Source organism: Otolemur garnettii, unplaced genomic scaffold (assembly GCF_000181295.1).
Source record: "Otolemur garnettii isolate 467f Iridium unplaced genomic scaffold, OtoGar3 scaffold00216, whole genome shotgun sequence".
Classification (NCBI taxonomy): Eukaryota; Metazoa; Chordata; class Mammalia; order Primates; family Galagidae; genus Otolemur; species Otolemur garnettii.
The window spans coordinates 1,098,976-1,120,972 of NW_003852611.1; the positions used below are offsets into that span (position 1 = coordinate 1,098,976).

A 21,997-nucleotide genomic window follows, 5' to 3' on the forward strand; every position below is an offset into this window, starting at 1 on the left:
GTGTTGTGGCGGGCGCCTGTAGTCCCAGCTACTTAGGAGGTGGAGGTGGGAGAATCCCTTGAGCCCAGGAGTTAGAGTTTCCTGTGAGCTGTGATGCCACAGCACTTTACTGAGGGCAACAACTTGAGGCTCTGTCTCAGAAAAAGACTTTACATCTTTTGTATTAACCTAGACAAAGCTGAAATACACTCTTCTTAGTAAAGTATCACAAGAATGTAGAAGCAAGAATCTAATGTACACAGTTCGAATATGAGCCGCTACATGATCTAATACGTGCCCACATAAGAGAAAAACTCAAATCAATTCAAGGTGGGGGACAGGGGAATGGGGGAGCAGGGAGTGGGGAGGAGGGGGGATGGGTGTGCTCCCACTTAATGGGCACTATGTTAGAGTGCATGGCACACCTCTTGGGGGTAGGACATAATCATACGACGGACTTTATCTAACACATGCAAACACTGTAACCTAATACTTTGTACCCTTAATTAACCTGAAACAATGATTAAAAAAAAAAGAATTCAGAGCATGGTATCCAAAAGGTGTGAAAGTGGCAGCTAGCCATGGGCAGTCCACAAGGGACAGGTATCCCGGAGACAGGCTGTGCATGTGTCCCAGAAGTCTAGGGAAAGGCCCCATGTAAACGATCCAGACTAGCAGGCTTTTATTTGAGAGCCAGGAGAAGTAGCAGCAAATCTGTACATATTTTCTTCCTTTTTCTTAGGGCGTAAAGGATTTGGGAAATTGGAAGAAACCAAAAGGAAATTCACAGTCATTGTTTTCCTAAAGTGTGGGACTGGAATACAGAGAAGACCACCACTCACTTGCTGTGTAGCCTTAAGCAAGTTGGGTAACTTCTCCTGCCTGAGTTTCTTTACCTATAAATTTGGGCCTGTCTTTTTTCAGGACTATGCTAAAGATTAAGAATAATGTATGTAAAGTGACTGAGATGGTGCCTGGCACATATAATAAATAGTTACTATATTCAGTCTGGCATTAGTGCTATTCCTCCAGTTGTAAGGGATTCAAATGTCAGCTAAATGCAAGATGGCATCTCCATATATCAGGGAATACACAGGTACAAACATAATGCTTAAGATTTAACATTTGATGAGGTTTGGAAAAATCATGACAAGTAGCTTTCTTACACTGTCATGACTCTGGGAAAAATATGTAACATAGAGCCTAGGAGGTGCAGTTTGCATTGATCTCCTATAGTAATCATCAGTTGCCCCACACAATTTAGTACTTTATTGTATCATATTCGATATAGCATGTAGACAGTTCCAAAATTTATATCTCTAGTCTAGACTTCTCCCTGAATGCCAGACTCATATATCAGTTTACTAAAAATCCTCTAGGATATCTAATAGATATCTGAAATAAAACATGGCCAAAACAGAATTCTTGAATGCCACCCTCCCCCCAAATCTGGCCTCCCTCAGTCTTCCTCATTTTAGCCAGCAGCACTACTGTCTTCCCTATCACTAAAACCAAAAACCTAGGAATCAACATGAGAAAGTACAGTCATGTCCGTCTCTACAATATCTCCTGCATCTGTCCAAGGTTTTCTATCTCTATTTCCACCCCTCTAGTTCACCTCCCCATCACTTTTGACAGCTGACACATGCTATTTCCCCTGAAATATTTTTTACCCATTCTTCATCTAGATGGCTTTTTCTTAACCTTCATAGTCCCCAACCTCAATGTTATTTCACTTCAAGTAGGCCGTCCCCAATCTCTATTAGTCTTACTATTTTTCTCATTGTCTTGTATTGCAATATAATATTTATACATGTAGCCAAGAGTTTACTCACTTAATCTCTAATTATTCTCTCTTCTCCCAATATATTTCAAGCTCAAGCAGGACAGACACTATTTCTCTTTATGGTTCACCTCTATTCACCCAGAACAATGAGTATTTGATGAATGCAATGAATATCAAGCGTATTATACATACTTGCAGAGCCAGAGTTGATAACCACTGCATCAGGTAATATGTTCATATGTCCCAAAATGCCCTTTTCACCTTTCATCTCATAAGCTAATTAGGAGGTAAATAGCATGGTGAACATAATTTTACTAGCACTAAATGTAAAGATAAAAATACCAACAAATGTTTGATTTTAAGAGCCAGGAGGATGAGGTTATTAAAATATGACTTAAAATGCCTTTTATCATAAAATTAAAGCACAATTATTTCCCATTCGACTATTATACCAGAGTTTATGGTGAGATGATAATGTCCTTACCACCTGACAAATAAGCCAGGATATTGGTCCAATGACTTTGAAACTTCATTACTGGCTTTCCATTCCCCTTTCCCAGAATATAGCAGAGTTCTCAGACATCATAAGTGCATTCCGAAGCACCGAATTCAAAGCATTTCAATTTATCCATTCAACAAACATACTAAGTGACTACTATGTATCAGACACACAAGCACGTGTTTCCGAGGCCACTCAGTGGGGATCCAGACAACATGTCCCAGAGAGGAACCAAGGTTCCTTCCCTACAGCCCCACACCCCTGCTACTCAGCACAGAGGCCTCTGCATCTAGCAGTTGCCAACTGCTCCTCAGGATCCCCCCTGGATCATGGAGTGCTGAAGCACCGAGACATTTCTAGCTATATAACGTATTCCTGGGACCAAAGAAATGATTTATGGACTTGAACTGATGAATTATTTTCCTATCTGACAGCCAAAGGAGGCCATTTAACTGCCGTTATAAACCACCAGGGATGTATCATAATGACATAAGGAATTGCTGGACAGGAAAAGGCCAGTTTCCTCCACATGCATGTCCTGGGGGCTCATTTCCACCTCAGGCTTGTCTCAGCAGTCTTTGCGCTTGGCTCACATATCATCTAAATGTCTTCCTAGCTGCAAAAACTCATTTATACAGACAATATTATTTGCTCTGACCACCTTAATTGACAAATTATTCCACATGATTGCATCTCCTTGAGTACAATAGTTCTGCCTGAAATACCTTATTGATGTGGCTCTTTGCTTGAGGTTTTCCTAGCCCCTGGTTAACTTCCTAATTTTTTTTTCATTCATCCCCTGTAAATGAAGTGCCTTATTAACAATAGCAATTTGTCTTGGACCATTTGTCAGACTGCTTTCTTGTCATGAAATGGCTGTGAGGTCACATTTGTAAGCTTCCCAGTAATAATAATGATGGTGATAATACTAACTATAATACAGTCATGAATACCTTAACTATGGGGACATGTTCCAAGAATTTCATTGTTAGGTGATTTTTGTCATTGTAGTAATGTACAATGTACAATGTACTAATGTACTTATACAAACCTAGGTGATATAGTCTACTCTGTACATAGGCTATATGGGATGGCTTGTTGCTCTTAGGCTATAAACCTGTATAGCGTGGCATTGTACTAAACACAGTAGTCAACTGTAACCCCATGGTATCTGTGAATCTAAACATATCTAAACCAGAAAAGCTGTAATAAAAATGCGGTACTGTAATCTTACAGGACCACTGTCTTACATGCAGTCTGTCATTGACCAGAACATTGTTAATACGGTACATGATTGCAATGAATATCATTTATTGAATAACTATTACTTCTCAGACACCATTCTAAGAGTTTTTTATATTTTTTTCCATAAAACACAGCAACACCATGCCTAGTTTACATAGGGGAAAAAACCCTGAAGTTTTGAAAAGTAAATTAATTTTCTCAAACTCATACGGCTGCGGGCAGAGTCAGAATTTGGATCATAGTTTTCTGGTTCTGTAACAGGGTCCACAGGAAGAAAGACAGTTTTCAGAGTTTTCCATGAGTCTTCTCTTGGAATCAAATCGTTTCACTAAAATCCCTTTATATTTCAAGCTATATTTCTAGAAACATCTTCCTCTAGATCAGTAGTTCTCAACCTTCCTAATGCTGTGACCCTTTCATACAGTTCCTCATGTTGTGTTAACCCCCAACCATAAAATTATTTTCGTTGCTACTTCATAACCATAATTTTGCTACTGTTATGAATCATAATGTAAATATCTGATACACACAAAGGGGTCACAACCCACAGGTTGAGAACCCCTGCTCTAGATATTTTTCTCAGCATAATATCTTTACCTTCTACATATAAGAACATTTTTTTTAGTCAAATCATATAATAGTATAGGCAGTCCCTGTGTTATGAATGAGATAGGTTCTATTAGTTTTTGTGTGTTTGTTTTGAGACAAAGTCTTACTCTGTTGCTCTAGGGAGAGTAGTGTGGTGTCATAGCTCAGAGAAACCTCAAATTCCTGGACTCAAGTGATCCTCCTGACTCAGCCTCCCAAGTAGATGGGATTATGGTCTCTGCTAAAACACCCAGCTATATAGATTTGTTCTTAAGTTGAATGTGTACGTAAGTTGGTATGTTTACCTATTACAGGAATAGCTTCATTCATAAGTGTGAGTAGTACATCAGTCAGGTGTTTGCAACTCAGAGACTTACTGTAATAGCCTGCGTTTGTAAGTATAAGTTGTATGTACATCTGATGTTTGTAACTCGAGGACTGTCTGTACTATGAGCAGTGGATTTTTATAGACATTTACTGGGAGAAGGACTCAGCTTTTAGGGACACAACCAAGACCTGAGTGTTCCCTCCAGTGCCATCATTACTTGCTATAACAGGGGTGTTCCACCTGATTTTGTGAGTCCTTTTTTTTGCTTGTCTATAGTCTCAGATGTCACAAAAAGTATACATGACTCTTATTTTATTTTTAGCTAATCAGCTTTTTGTTAGTGTTTGTGTATTTAAGGTATGACCAAGACAACTTTATTCTTCCAATGTGTAGCAGAGAAACAAAAAAAGAGTGGACACCCCTGTATGAGTAGAACAGCAAGAAAAATTAAATTCCAGAAATTTCAATTTCCATGTCTATAAAGTACAGCTAAAATAACACACCTCACAGGATTCTGAAATGATTACCTGAGATCATATATGGGAAACACAGAGCCTAACTCCTAGCTCCATAATTGAATGTTGTACCTAAATGCTAAGGTAAACTTTGTATGGGGAATAGCAGATCCTAGAGAACTTTAATGTAATTGGTAAGATAAAGTCTACATAAAGAAAATTTCTTATAAATTATAATGATACATTATAAATTACAGAAGATAATGTTGTGAAACTGTTTGCAAAATTATAAAGGAAATTCAGGAGGAAAGATAGGTGAGTATAAGATGAGGTTAGTCTGTGAAAAATTCACAAAGAAAGTCCAGAAGTATAAAATACACATGGATAGAGGAGAGTGGAAAGAGCATGGAGCAGGCAGGCAAGCAGGAAGGAAAGGACCTAGTGACATTTACCAAGCACTCTTGGGGGGGAGCTATTCAAGTAGCTGGTAGCAGAGTACTTTAAAGCAATGTTTTAGAGTAAACGTGGGTTCAAATCCTAACTATACTGCTTACTAGGTGTGTGATCATAGCAAATAACTTATCTTCTCTGACTCTTCAGGCCCTTCCTTATAAAACAGAGGAGAGACTAACCATGGTGAGCCTTGACTGTGGTTAAAGTGGTCAGTGCCTGACCCAATAAATAGCAGTTCTCTGAGCATCTGTTTCAGTCCATTGGATTTTGTTCATGGCTGATCTCCGTATCAAGCTCCTAATTTTCATGCCCACAGAAATATGTTTTGACAGAATATTCTCCATTGGCTCAAACGACTGCTTTCTGCCTGGGGATGAACAAGGTAGCTGGGCTCTCATAAATACACATAATGGACCTAGGGAAATCCGTACCTATGGATTTCAGATATCTGTACACCTAGGAGTCACAATGCAAAACCTCCCCAAGAACTCCCCCCCCAATTGGTGTCAGAGAAGCCAGCCAAGGAGTCAATCATCACCTCAGGGGCTGGAAGGGAGCCACTGGAGTGGAACTGGCCTGGACTGGGTACATGCCATATCCTGCTACCATGTGCTCTAACTTGCTCACCCCCGGCTCTCCAAGTTGGTCTCTTGCACAGGGGCTTGCGAAATAAGCCCACAGGAATGAATGCTCTCACAGTCTCTGACTCTGCAGAGAAACAGATTTTCCTTTTGCTGATGGGACAGTTAATAGTGTTTGTTCACCTCCCTATAGGGCATGGAAATATGGCACAAACATTTTCCTAGGACAAAGACTAGCAATCCCTTTGACCCTGACTGCCATCAACAGGGTTAATAAATATCCCTGAGTAATGGGTAGGTGCGGAGTGAGGGGAAAAAAGGAGAGAAAGGAGAGGGAAAAAAATTAAGAGTGGCAGAAGGGGAAGGGAAAAAATCACTCTTTAGACTGACGCCCAAGACTCTCTTTCCCAGTAATTTCTTTTTTTTTTTTTTAAAGATAGACTCCCATTCTATCACTCAGGTAGAGTGTAGTAGTGTCATCATAGCTCACTGCAACCTCAAATTGCTGGTTCAAACGATTCTCTTGCCTCAGTCTTCCTCCCAAGTAATTGGGACTACAGGTGTATGGCACCATGCCTGGCTACTTTCTCTATTTCTTTTTTTGTTTGTTTTTTGGTAGAGACAGGTGTCTTGCTCTTGCTCAGGCTGGCCTTGAACTCCTAACCTCAAGCAATCATCCCTCCTCAGCCTCCCAGACTGCTAGGATTATAAACTTGGCTCCCAGTAATACTAAACAGGACTTTTTCCCCCTCCTAGTCCCCAACAGTCACAAATAATATTGACTTTGTTTTCTAGAAGGAGCAAGCAGCCACCTGCAGGGTAGGAATTGTAACAATCCCAGAAAGGCCCCCCACAGGCCCTGCAAACTTGCCAGAAATTCCCACCATTAGTCACGCCTATGAGTTACAGAATTGAAATATCTACTAAATGTTAGCTGAGCAGGGAAACATGTTCGGCCTTTATCAGTCATGAATTCTTTAGCTCATTGAGGTATTAGTTTAGCCTTAGCAGAAAGCAAGGATGTGAAAAGATGAGCTACAGATAACACAGGCCACTGGAATAGTTAAAAGAGGGAGATAAGGGACACAGTTATCCAGGGTGGGCCGGGTAGGTTAGGAAAGGCCAGGGTCACCCAGAAAGGGAAAGGGAGGCCGAGGGGGCAAAGCAAAGGAGCTGCCGCTAGCCGGTTTGGGTCACGAGATTTCTGCACCTGCGACTGTGCAAAAGAACAGTCAATTATGAAATGCACAGTCAGTCATGTGAAAGTTCCTTTCATGCAGACAAGAAACTATTCACTGCTATGGTCTTTCCTTATTAAGTCACACAAAGGAACAAACGAGACACATTTTCAAGTGATAATAAGGACACACGCATTCAGATCATGTTAACTGGCTGCTCAGAGAAAAGGAGGAGAGAACATATGCCAATGATTTGTTCTCTTTGGTGCTGCTGCAGACAGCTTTCAGGTAGGTGCTTTGTCCCCCAGCTCTTCATTTATCTGTGACATCTGACACCAACTTGCTTCATCATCGAAATCACTCTTCTTTGTAAGGTGATCAATTGGTCAACACCCCTCTGGCAGGGCCACATCCATACATGGCGCCCTTCACTCTCTTCTTGGATCAAGCAGTCTGTTGGATGGTGTGATTAAGATTGCCTCCTGGTGCTGTTCCCAGTTTGTTCACAGCTCTCTGGGCTACTTTGGGTTGTTTTTGTTTGTTTGTTTGTTTGTTTTAATCTCTTCCCACTCACTGCTATCAATGGAAATAGCATTATAAAACACTGTCTGAGCCAGTCACACAGCCGGTCTCTTCTTAAAAAGTCCTCCTGAACCAAATCTTTTAAGGCAAAGGCTATACATGGGCAGCCCTCAAATTGAATTTAGCCTACAGGCATGTTTTATTTGGTCCACAGAGAGCTTTACAGTTCAGAGATTGTAAAAAAGACATCCAGACTTCTCACATCCTTCACAAATTAGAGGGCCTAGCAATATTGGAGCTACAATCTCACATGGCAGCAATCAGCTAGGGCTGGGTCGGAGCTGCCACTGCTCTTCAACTTGCCCCTCACTGTTGCCATATACAGCTGGTTCACTTCACTCTACACATAACCTGTTTCTGGCTGGAAGCATTTATATATTGATTAGGGGTTTACCACTTTGCTGATTTGGATCTAGCCATCAGTAGTAAATACTTTTTCTGTTAGAATCAGAAATTATTGTTCCTAAAGAAAATAAGGGGTTGTCACATAAACATTTTAAAGAAAATGCTGCTTCAGGGATCCTTAGACCTGAGCTCTGAAGTCACTAACTTTGCTGTCTTTCAGGAGTTTTATCCCCTCTTCTTTTGGCCTAGCACATAGGATTAAGGGCATTAGAAAAGCGCTGGACTAGGCTCGGTGCCCACAGCACAGTGGTTACGGCACCAGCCACATACACCAAGGGTGGCAGGTTCAAACCTGGCCTAAGCCAACTAAGCAACAATGACAACTGCAACAACAACAACAAAAGTAGCCAGGCATTGTAGTGGGCACCTGTAGTCTCAGCTACTCAGGAGGTTGAAGCTAGAGAATTGCTTAAGCCTGTGGTTCTCAACCTATGGGTCACGACCCCTTTGGGGATTGAATGACCCTTTCACAAGGGTCGCCTAAATACATCCTGCATATCAGATATTTACATTACGATTCATAACAGAATCAAAATTACAGTTATGAGGTAGCAGTGAAAATAATTTTATGGTTGGGGGTCACCACAACATAACCAACTGTATTAAAGGGTTGCAGCATTAGGAAGGTTGAGAACCACTGGCTTAAGCCCAAGAGTTGGAGGTTGCTGTGAGCTGTGACACCACAGCACTCTACTGAGGGTGATATAGTGAAAATTGTCTCAAAAAAAAAAAAAAAGAAAAAGAAAAAAAGAAAAGCACTGGACTAGGACTCATAAGATGAGGGTTCTAGTCCTAGGTGTGCCATTCACCGGCTCATATCTTGAAACCAATGGTTTATACTTTCTGAGCTATGGTTTACTCTCCTAAGTAGTAATATATTTGCTGTAGGCTCCAGAAAGTTCTTGTGAGAAACAAAATGAAATCCCAGAAGGGAAAGTGCTTTGAAATTAAAAAGTGCTCTACAAACACAAAAATACCTTATTTGTACCCAACCAAAGCACTCACCAGTCAAATAAGCACAAATCTAAACCATGGTTCCAACTAATTGTTGAATACCTGCCCTGTGCTCAGCACTTGGAGACACAGAGAAGAAAGAGTCAACAAATCCCTGCCCTTCAGCAGTTTACAGCCTGACTAAGAAAATAAGACACACAATGGAAAACAATAAATGATTAAAAGTACAACATAAAGTAAATGTCCAACATGTATTTTATTGAAACTATTGAAGTTATAGACATTAGTAAGGAAGCCAATACAGTAGGTACTCACTTGGCTACTTACAAAGCTTTCTTAAAGTTTCCTATGGAAACCTAGCATTAGCCAGGTGTGGTGGCTCATGCCTGTAATTCCAGCACTCTGGGAGGCTGAGGCGGGTGGATCAGTTGAGCTCAGGAGTTTGAGACCAGCCTGAGCAAGAGCAAGACAACATGTCTACTAAAAATAGAAAAAATAGGCTCGGCACCTGTGGCTCAAGTGGCTAAGGCGCTAGCCACATACACCTAAGGCGGCGAGATCGAATCCAGCCTGGGCTGTCAAACAATGATGGCTGCAACCAAAAAATAGCTGGGTGTTGTGGCAGGTGCCTATGGTCCCAGCTACTTGGGAGGCTGAGGCAGGAGACTCCCTTGAGCCCAGGAGTTAGAGGTTGCTGTGAGCTGTGATCCCACCCAGGGGGACAGCTTGAGGCTCTGTCTCAAAAAAACAAAACAAAACAAAAAAAACCCAACAAGATAAATAAAATAAAAATAGAAAAAATAGCCAAGCATTGTGGCCAGCACCTGTAAAGATAATCACTTGAGCCCAGGAGTTTGAGGTTGCTGTGAGCTGTGATGCTACAGGACTCTACTGAGGGCTACAAAGTAAGACTCTGTCTCAAAAAAAGGGAGGGAAGGAAGGGAGGAAGGGAGGGAGGGAGGGATGAAGGGAAGGAAAGAAGGAAGAGAAGTAGGGAAGGAAGGGAAGGAAGGGAAGGAAAGGAAGGAAAGGAAGAAAAAGAGAGGAAAGAAGGGAAAGGGGAAGGAAGGGAAGAGGGAAGGAGGGGAAGGAAGGAAGGGGGAAGGGGAAGGGAAGGAAAGAGAGAGAGAAAGAGAGAGAGAAAGAGAGAGAAGGAAAAGAAAGTTAGCGTCTTCAGATGCTCTCAGAGTGGGAGATGGGGAACATATCATGTAGTCATGCACATTGGAATATTATAAGGTACCTTGAAATGCCTTGCAAAAAAGAAAACCGTGTAACTTTCACCCAGCATATGAACAGAATCTCTCTTCTTTGCTCTCCTTTCCTTCCCTCCTTTCCTTCTTCTCCTTTCGGAAATCTCATGGAACCAGAGATCCACAAAGCACAGTTTAGGCGGCACTATTCTAGTGAATAACTTTAACGTTTTCACAGGTTGCAAAGGGGAACATATTTCTGTCTCTACCTGTCTGCTTTCAGAACCACATTAGAAACTTAGAGACTAAACTCTTTGTTGCACATAGTAGACACTGATTTACCTGATGATTGATCTTTACCAATGGAAACAACATTGTTTAACTAGACACTTCTCCATTGCTTTGCGTCCACCAGCTTCAATTACAGGATGGCCATAAAGTTCGTGTACAATTGAAAATAGATTGCACACGAACTTTATGGCCACCCTGTAATTGTTCCTACTTCAATGAACCTCACTGGAATTGATTTTTTCCAAGTATGGATTATACTTTTGGGCAGCACCTGTGGCTCAAAGAGGAGTAGGGCACCGGCCCCATATGCCAGAAGTGGCAGGTTCAAACCCAGCCCTGGCCAAAAACTGCAAAAAAAAAAAAAAAAAAAAGAGCTAACATACGTACTTAACCTTATAACAGCAGTAAGTGTTAAGGTAGTACCTACTAACATTCCCATCTTCACAAAAAAAAAAAAAAAAAGAGTTTTAGGATTATACTATTAGTAAGGTCATATCGCACCAAAACATGAAACTTACCAAATTCTATCTTCCATGCATTTCCACTTTTCTTGTCACCTCACCTTTCCTTGTTTCTTTCCTGGCACTACCCCAAACTCAGATTGAATTCTGTGTCCCATTCCTAATGATCTTAATGAAGATCCTTTCTCCCTAAAAACTAAGAAATAGGTTCAAAAATGTCAAGTGTACTCTTTTCAGAGGGATCTAAATTCCAATAAAGAATTACTTTAGTCCAAATTGTGAATGTCCAAAAAGTGGAATGAGGAATATTATGATCAATATTTTGGTATCTATTCTCTAGGTATACAATATATATTTGGTAGATTAAATAATATGGTTTGTTCTTGGTGGTGGTTAAAGAGTTATATTTGAGACTTTGAAGGACCTAGAAAAGACTAGAAAGACCTTGAGCACATCATTTTACCTCCATAAGCTTTAGTTTCTTCACCTCTAAAACGGGTACAATAATAGTAATCACCCTCATATGGTGCTGGGAATTTTCAGTGAGAAAATGAATAAAAAGGCTACACACAATGTGTGCCATGCAGTGAGCTCCCAACAGACATCAACTCTCTGAGAACCCCTGTTAGTTACTGAGGTGTTGGCTTAGAGATAAATTCTCCCTTCTTACCATCCTTAGTAAACATCCCTATTTCTATTTACTCCACCAACTATCCACCACATGGCTGTATTCTACTGTTTTTCTGAATTCACTCTCCCCCAATATTTCCGCATTAATAGTATAGGGATAAAGAGCTAGGGCCATAAAAAGTCTATTTTCCAACATGAATGTGAAATTGTTTCCTCTGTGCATTTATAGCTGCCATTTTTCATAGGGGAGGAAAGTTATTCTAACAAGCTATATGTAGTCTGAATGCCACCTGTAACAATGCACTCACAGTGAAACTTTGCAAAGTGGAATTACAAGCACTTGCTAAAGCCATGCATTTGAGCATCTTCACCAGCGACTGATACCAAATCTCACTTTGAAGTTTTACCAGGCTTCCTATGTCCATATCTACTTACGCTCAGCAGTAACCCAGCAGCATGCCTTTGAAGCATATGCATAGAATAATCCCCTCTTGCATGGCATTCAGATACCAACGGGTTAAGAGATTATCCTTAATGTGTAAAAAGTCCCCAATCAGGAACTCTAGAGCTGCCTACAGTCATCAGGGGGAAGGAGTATTATTTGCATATACACCAGGGAACAGGTTAGTGGGTTTTTTCCAAATAGCCAGTCCTCATTTCTAAAAACCCACATAAAGGCATGCATTTGTGAATGATTTGCCAGGTGAATGAATGGTGAATTGCTTTCCAAATAAAGTTAATTAGTGCTGGCTTCCTGCTCATGCTCATTTGAGGAAGTCTCTATAATTTATGTCTCCGGTTGACCTTCTCAAGGCAGAACTTCTCTCATCCCTGGAGACCCTGTCCCCATTATCTTGCTCACTCTCTCCCACTCCTCTTCTCCTCCTCCTTCCATTATCACGTGCTCTACATTCTCATCATCTTGTAACCAATCCTCCTGTCTTTATCATTGCAGCCAGCCCTCTGCACAAATTCAATGTGAGAATAAAGGGGACAAAAAAACCCTTCAGAGTAGCAAAGAGCCACCTAAACTATGCCCTGGGAAACAAAACAGCCCTAGGCATCTTTGGCAAACAACCTAAATATGCTATTGTGTGTGTCTACTTGTTTTTAAGCCCCTTCTTCCTCATCCACAGCCTCCAAAGGAAGAAAAAGAGATTTCCACAGTAACATCACACAAGTCTGCTATGACTTATATAATAACAGTGTACCAGGAAAGTTGCTTTCAAATCGAATCCTATTTTAATGCAATAAGAGGTAGCTATTTAAAGAAAAACTATGGCAAATTCTCTTATGTACAGAAATAATTTCAAAAAGCAAATTGTTACCTTTTACTTTACCATCCAGATAAATTTATCAGTTTTCAATATTTAGATCATTTTATTATTGATCTTCCTAAAGGAAGTGGCACCTATATAACTTAAGAGAATACTTATTTCACTGAAGATAACGTTTCTCAGAATTATAAATGTAAAGAGAACAATCACAAAGTATCTTTTAGAAATTTGACAATCTTTGCATACTTACAGTATACTATCTTAATGTACTTCTATCTACATAATTTTGAAGTCAACCAATTCTATTAATGTCATATTGAAATTCTTATCCCATGCCTGTAGGTTGCTAAACTCTAAACAAGTTTGAGTGGGTTACTCTTTAAATAATCACAGCCTTATCTTTCAAATTATGAGAGGACAATCTATTTGTTAATTGCTTTCATAATATTCAGCATACAAAGCACAATATAACTTGCAAAATAATTGCAAAAAAGAATAAACTTTCACAGAGCAACATCTTCAATTTTCATACCAAGAAGGCATTCTGTTTCTACATCAAGTATAACATTTGAACTTGAGAGCACATGTGGTGAGAATAAATTGAGTCAGTCAGGCTAGGGCTGACACAACACAGCTGGTCTGGTCGGTGTAATTCCTATGTGACTGTCACCTCATGTCTTCCATTCCTGTTCTGTAAGTCCAGCTTTAACCTAAAAGTTTATATCTTGAGTAGTTCAGGGGGATTGACTTAGGAGATAAACTTTTGAACTAGAAATGTTGTTTGGGGTCATGGGTCATGTAGATTATTGTTATTATGGGTCATGGGTTATGCTGATTATTTTTGTTTAAGATAAGGGTTAATTATCATTGTTTAAGATAGGGCTTAATATGATTTGTGCTTTGAACTTTTATGTATAAAACTGTGGTTTTGGAAATGGAAGAGCAGAACAGTCTTGGAGAGGCTACTCTTACTGTTATCCAGAATTGCTGACCTTCTGATAATAAAGCTTGCTGGACCTATTTCCTGTCTCTGCATCTGACTAATAGTGACAGGCAGCTGAACCCTTTTTATCTAGCAACAAACTATGTGAATAAACATACAAACTTCTATGAACAATGATCACTGACCCAAGAATAATCATGAACAAATTTTGAATTACCTTTTCCAGACTCTAGCTCATCGCCTGGCATGTAATATATACTCAGTAATTTTTTAAATGCTAAGTGAGCTGGGTATAGTGGCTCATGTCTATAATCCTAGCACTCTGGGAGGCTAAGGTGGGTGAATCACTTGAGCTCACGAGTTTTAGACCAGCCTGAGCAAGAGAGAGACCCTGTCTCTATTGAAAAAATAGCCAGGTACTGAGGCAGGTGCCTGTAGTCCCAGCTCCTTGGGAGGCTGAGGCAAGAGATCGCTTGAGCCTAAGACTTTGAGGTTGCCAGGAGCTATGATGCCATGGCATTCTCCCCAGGGTGACAAAGTAAGACTCTGTCTCACCAAAATTAATTAGTAAATGAATTAATTAAATTAAACCACTGCTTTATGTGGTTGAGGTTGCTTTACTCACAAACTCCCTTTGATACAAGGTTTCCTGCCTCCTCACTTGGGGCTGAATAGGGACCCCATCTCATAGCCCAAGCAGGCCCACAGACTAGCTTGAATACAGACCACATTCCCTCGGCCCAAAACAGGCTCAGAAACACCAGTTTGACCAGCGTTTCACCTAAGCTGCAACTCCCAGAGCAGAGAACACATCCTAAACAAGACTGCATTGCTACACAGCAGCAGTTTTAAAGCAGTTTTAAAATTAACATAGGCCCTGAAGTCTCTGGCACCAATTATGACAGTCCATCTCCCATAACCCCCTGCCCACAGGATAAGAAAGGCAGTATATAAGCCCCTATACAGAAGGTCAAATAGGCTACCCACTAGGGTCCCCCATCTGCTGCCAGAGGCTTTGTCTCACTCTTTTGCTTATCTATCAATAAAACAATCTATCCTGTTGCTTATTCATGATAGTCTGTGGATTCATTCTTCAAATCTCTGAGACCAAGGACCCAGCTGAGAGAGATTCCAACTACACTTTGACACGTTACTTTTTGTTACCATGATCTGCATTTTCATGATACCTGACCAGGCAGGGGACTGGCTCTGGGAGGTGGGGTGGGAGAGGAGCATGAAAAAATCTTAAGTCTCTTCAGGGGAAATTCCAGGCACCTGGCTAGCCATAGTAAGTGAAAAGATAACCTGATGAGAATGATGCCCTACAAGCAAACCAGAGTCAAGAGGTATTTTGGTTCCCAGTGGGAAGTAAAAGATGGCGTCTTAATATATGTTTTTGTTTTTGAGGAACATCCACCAGTAGAAAATGCAGATAAGGGAAAACTAAGGGATTGAACTCTGCTGCTCTTTGTTCTAAATTTCCTAGAGGGGCCTGTCGCACCCATCTTAACATTCCTTTCCACTAACCTAAGAATGTCTGAATCCCTCTGTGCCTCCTTCTCAGGATATCCTGCTTTTTGGGGCTGGGCCAATGTATAGCTTCTAAATATTGATTTACAATTTTGCCTGCCTTTACAAAGCCTGCCTTGTAAGCCACTGGGGTGTCCAAGTCATAAGCACTAGCTGCCTGTACTCCTTGCTTGGCACTAGGCAATAAAGCCTTTCTCTTGCTTCAACACTTGGCTTCACTATCTGGCTTTACTGTGCACGGTGAGCAGACCTGGATTTGGTTCAGTAACAATGACAGTTCTTAGGAATTTTGGGAAAACAATTTGGGGCCTATAAAATCAGTTTGTGAGTGTATGTGTGGGTGTGTAAACTAACGTGCTCATAAGGGAATCAAACTTAGGACTTTGACTTGTTTAACACCATAGTATTTCTTGGAAGGCACACAACAGAATTACGGAGACCAGAAGTAAAATTCCTAGTCATATTGATGTACTAAGCTAGAATCTGAGAGAGAGACCTGGGAATCTGTATTTATTTATTTATTTATTTGAGACAGAGTCTCACTTTGTCGGCCTAGGTTGCGTGCCATGGCGTCACAGCTCATAGCAACCTCCAACTCTTGAGCTCAAGCTATTCTCTTGCCTCAGCCTCCCAAGTAGCTGGGACTACGGTGCCCATCATGACATCTAGTCCGGCTATTTTTAGAAACGAAGTTAGGATTACAGGCGTGAGCCACCAAGCTCAACCCTCAGGAATCTGTATTTAAAGATCTTCACCTTTATCCTACCTGAGTCCCTCTACATGATTCTGAAGCACATTAAATCTTGAGAACCTCTGCAAGGTATTCAGATGAAATTTTAAACCCATAGTTCAATTACACTGAAAGTTTGGAACAAGTAAATTATCATCTTATAAATTATACAAAATGAGTAGCTCTAGCTATGCTTTTCTAGAATCTAAAATGAAACTAAAGTAGCAAATGTGTTATCACCAAAACCCATGAGATATAAGTGAAAAGGAGGTTTAGTATTTACTTTATTCTGGTTCAACTTAAAATGAAAGCCAAATACTATATTCCAAACCTTAGCAAATGATTCCAAAATGGAAGTTCTATGCATGCGTATGATAAAGGCTGGCGATTATGGTCAAAGTGATGATGCTGCAAGGCTTTGTGCATGGTCAGCTCACTTACTAATGACATGTGACTGCCTATGGTTAAATCTTCTACTGTGAATTAGGCTGGGAAGTATAGTTCCCATTGAGGAAATCAGAAACTAATCAAAAGCAGGTCTCTGTTATCTGGGATTGGCCCAATATGGTAGTTATTTGGAAAGCTCATGGGGGAAAGAACATGCAATTCTAATCAAAAGAATTATATAAACATTCACAGAAATTACTCTACAAAGTCAAACTAAGAAATAAAACTGCCATTTATTAGTATAGAGAGTGAATGAATATGTACATATTTTTATTCCCTGGATTAGGATTTAAAATTTTGGAACAGACAAAAATAAACAATTATATCTCAAAAATCAAAAACTTAAATATATGAATTATAGCAATGAACTTAACTCAGCAAGTATCAATATAAGTTGATTGATTTTAACATTACTCCAAAAAAGTTGGTCAGACATAAAATATATATATATTCCTAATATTAACAAGAATATGTTAAAATTGGCCAGTTGGTTGATGTCAGTACTAGATGGTTAAACAGGTAATACCCAAGTGCATAAGTCATAAATCAATTAATGCAGTCAATACTGCAACTATCTAGATAATTTCAAAGTTTGTGATGACTCAGATTTCATCCACAATACAAATTTGTGTGTGTATATATACAAACATGTACATACATATCTCTTTTATTGTATGTATTTCAGGTATACAGCATGATGTTTTGATATATTTGTACATAGTAAAATTATTATTAATACTATAGTCAAGTAAATGAATACACCCATCTCCCTATATAATTGTCATTTATTTTGGTGGTAAGAACACTATAAATCAGCAAATTTCAGCATACACTATAATATTATTAATATACTACTCATTATTAGTCATCACGCTGTATGCTAAATTACTAGAATTATTCATCCTATGTAACTGAAAATTTGTATGCACTTTAACAGAAATCTGTAACTGGTAACCTCCTTATTTCCTATTCCCCCTGCCCCTTTGTAGTCATCGTTCTACTCTCTGTTTCTATATATTCAATTTTTTATAGATTCTACCTATAAGCTAGATAATAATACACTTATGATATACATAAAACAATAGGAAAATTAATCAAGATTCCTTCATGAGCAACAGCAGGTAGCCTTTTTGTCAGATAGTTTCTGAGGGACTGTCATATCCATTGTGAGGGATAACTTTATGGAATTAGACTCTGTCCTAGATCTGAAAATTACCTCCTAAAACTTTCCACCTAAGAACATTCTGGAATAAAGAGAAAATATTCTGAGCTTATCTCTTCCACTTCTATGAGAGATTTACAAGTTTATGCTTTGCTGGTACTTCAGATTTAAAACACACATGTCCATGTTCTTTTAGAGTTTATCTAAGAATCACTAGAAACTCATAATAACATCTCTCACTATGGAGAATTCTGTATAAATGACATTTTGGATGTAGTCCAAGAAGATTTCATTCCACAGTCCAACTGAACCTTCTTCTGAAAGCAGCTTTAACCTATAAGGAGACTCTACATGTGGGTTAAATCAACATCCTAGGGTCCAGTATATCCTTTCTGAGATGTTTAGTAATAATCAATATTAGATTAAAGAGTGACCTTTTCATAAAGAAAGGAATAGATAGGCTGGGTGTGGTGGCTCAAGCCTATAATCCTAGCACTCTGGGAGACTGAAGCAGGTGGATTGCCTGAGCTCACGGATTTGAGACCAGCCTTAGCAAGAGCAAAACCCTGTCTCTACAAATAGCTGGGTATTTTGGTGGGCTCCTGTAGTCCCAGCTACTTGGGAGGCTGAGACAAGAGAATTGCTTGAGCCCAAGAGTTGGAGGTTGCTGTGAACTATGACATTACAACACTCTACCGAGGGAGACAAAGTGAAACTCTGTCTAAAAAAAAAAAAAAAAAAAGGAAGAGAAAGGAACAGATATTCAGCAATTTGGCCCTTGTTCCTTAAATTAATTGTTCATATTCCACATATACCTTTTATTTAGTACAACTTACTAATAGTGAACTTTCCAACTATTTGATATGCAGCTATTTCTAATTTCACAGCAAGTTGGCTCTTTGAACAAAACTGTTTCTTCCCAAACCAGATTATACTTGCAATCTCATTTTCCATAATTCAATAGAAAGAAGCAATTCCTACCTGTAACTTTCAATTCAGTTGTTCGCCTTACAAGTTTTCCTTCATATTTAAGTTCACATGTATAATTTCCTCCATCTTCTTCTTGAACTTCCTGAATAAGAAGAGCATTTCCTTTCTGTATTATTATGCTTCTCCACATTTTTGGCTTACATTCCTGCAGAGAAAATATATCCAAGTCAGCAAAATTAAAAATTCGCAAGCAATATCTCGGTACCGGCAGGTTAGTACTTTCACTTTTTTGTATTCTCTCTAGTTTCCAAAATATACAACTAAGAAGTCAATGACCAAGCAAAATCATAAATATATCTTACTGTGTCTAGTTCAAATATCACAACTATCATACTAATAACCACTTTAAAGGTCTGATTCCCAAGAGCAAGAAGTCTTTAGAAGCCTTCTGTAAAAACAGAATAGCACACATGCTCCCCAAATGCAAGAAAGGTATACCAGAACCTTAAAAGTTGCTAAATATTATTATAACATCCTGGCTCTTTCTATTTGACAGAGATATTTCCTAAGAGTACTCAGAGGACATGGTTCATTAAGCCACTTAGTATACTCCAGGGGAGTCTTAAGCATTATTAAACATTCCTAATAAGCTTTTACATTGGCAACGAAGTTTATAATTGTTTCATTAATTACTCCTTATTGTAAAAACTAATACTATTACTCAAGAGTCTCCCCTCCTTATAGTTGAGAGTTCAATTCAGGGAGTAGAAAGGAAAGGGTCTACAAATGTAGGCTTAAGGATTTTTCTCAAAACATGGGACGTAAAATGAGGACACTCTTTGTTACAGTAACAGCATGAAGGAATCATCCACTTACTTTCTGAATTCAATGATATATAAGCAAGAAAAAGATTTGGGTTTTGAAGCCAATTGTCTTACTCTCTTGCTGGGAATGCGAGCCACGCTACTGAGATTAGACTTCCCTAGAAAGGAATGTGTGACACTTTTCCAGAAAGTGACAAGGATACAGCAATAACCAAGTATGTGAGAATATTCAGCCAAGCAGCTTTGTCTTTGGGGAATTTGATCAGACTCTTTTTCAGATATTGTCCCATTCTGTCCATTATTCATCCCAAATGCTCCACCACAGTGATAGCCAAATGTTGTATAAACATCAGTGGAGGCCTGGGGGATGGCTGTGAGGGAGTGCTGAATAATCAAGGACAAAGTATTTCATCCTCTAAATCCCGAGTCTATCAGTTGAGGTAATAAAGAAATTTGATGGTGAGGCAGGTGATGTGAACCGCTGTGGAGAACATTTTCCACTTTCCCATTACTGGATACGTAACATCTGCATCGATCATTCCTCACCCTGCTCTCCACATACACATCCTGAACATTCACGTAAAGTTAGTATCTGTGTTGACTCTCCGTCCCCAGCTGTGAGTGCTTATTTATTTGGGTGGGGGTGAATATGTGCGTGCATTTATAAATGATTTGGGAGAGTCAGCACCCATTTAATAGTTTTTCCCTCTAACACGATTTTCTCTTTTATGTTAGCAGGAGTTTTGACAACAAAACACAAAAACTGGCACTTAAGTTCACAGGCGCAATCTTTAAGAGATATGCGTGCTTTAGGTTTAATACCACTACCCACACATAGTGTCAGAGAGTAAATAAAAGTCATACTATCGAGGGCATCTAGATATAAGGCTGCTTCACTCCCCAGGGTCTTTCTGCAGAACAGTTAAGGGTCTGTCTAAAATTATATTACGTACCATGTCTGGCAAGGTTTATCACCTATATGAGATTTGCTTCTGAGTTAAACCTTAGCATATAAGGTTTCTGGGAAAATGAAGAAGAAAGTCTGAGCAAAAAGAACAAAAAAACAGTCCAGCTGCCACTGTCGTCATACAATAATAATCCACAATTATTTTCGCATTGCTTCCAATTCTGATAGCTTCAGATTTCTAAAGCATCATTCTGAAGGTCATTAAACAAAAATATGGGCCCTCTGGGCATTTTGAAGGGAAAGGAATATGAAAACCGAGCTGCTGCACTTTCACATAGCTGTTGTGGAGGTGGGGAGATAAGCCCACACACTCACTTTATTTAAAGACAAATGCTGGTGCTTTTTAATGTCATTTGGGGGGGGGGGAGTCCGTATGCAATTAGTTCTAATAATTTTCATTTTCCCTGCTTTTGACTTTTTTCCTCCCAGGAAGTAAAAAGCTGGAATGTAAAGGAATTAGAAAGTAAGTCCTGATGAATAACAGCCTGGAATCTTTACATGTCCCTTAGGACAGAGCTAGATAGTCCCAAGTGCTTTCCAAGTTGCCATATAAAGCTTTATAAAGGATTCTTTGTATCCAATAGATAGCTTTGGGGGCAAACTGTGGCACAGGAAAATACTGTCTTCAAGTCATATGTACCCCTCTGGAGACAATATAATTTAGATGAAAAGGCAAACTGATTTGAGGATAAAGTATCTCCAGGCTAAAATCTTAGGGTTCACCCAAGTTCTCTTACCTTGTGATCTTAAGCACATTTGCTTAGTATGGGGATAACATTCACTATCACATGAGTAGCCAGAACCCAGAAGCTTGCAGGTTTATTCATTACGCCCTGTTGGGTAGCAGTTTACACAGTGGTCTTCTAATGCAGAGACTGTTTCCCATTCCTAAACCTTCCCAATTCTGGATGATACCTCTTTACAGCCTCCAGCTCTGCTTGGTGAAAACTGGTGTTAATGAACTTATCAGATACAAATGAAACTTCACTAATTGGCTAACTATACTCCAGCAAAATAATACTTAAACCCACTGAAAATATATAGCTCCAAAGAGGTCAAATGCTAGTGTTAGTGGGTAGGTGAAGAAGCTATATTATGGTCAGAAGAAACTTTAAAGTGCATATCCCATCACATTATTGATAACCACAAATCAACCTTTCTCAAAGTTATTTTGCTGGCTATTCTAATGTGGTCTGGGTGCCTATGTAGAGTCTCAGAAGTCTTCCAGACTCTTGGCTCCATTATTTTCAGTGGCTCTTTCCCAAGCAGCTGGCTGCTAGGCTTGCTGCTATCACTGCTTCTCTACTGCCCCCTATCTTCCTGTGGACAGACCTCACTGCCTGGGATCTGTTTAATTCTGACTGTTGGGTAAAGACATTTGAAGGGCATAGGTCAAGTCTCCAGATGGTTGTTTATCTAAAGCCAGAACAAATTACCAAAGGCTCAGATGTGAGCAGGCCCCCTTCACTATGTAATTCCCCTACTATTTACTGTCCCTAAGACTATTAAACTTCATCAACCTGAAAATTTTGCGGAGGAATATTCTTAAGGATGTTGCCTAAGTTCAACAAATGACTCC

The 21,997-nt window shown here is 39.6% G+C and overlaps 1 protein-coding gene across 1 annotated transcript in view; it reads right to left on the reverse strand.

The window, feature by feature from the left end:
* IL1RAPL2 (interleukin 1 receptor accessory protein like 2) overlaps nt 1–21,997 on the reverse strand; it is a 1,213,983-nt gene that overhangs the window by 490,596 nt on the left and 701,390 nt on the right. The window contains exon 5 of the mRNA XM_003801635.1: nt 18,679–18,832. Coding sequence (XP_003801683.1) covers nt 18,679–18,832 — 154 coding nt within the window. The remainder of the gene's footprint in view (nt 1–18,678; nt 18,833–21,997) is intronic.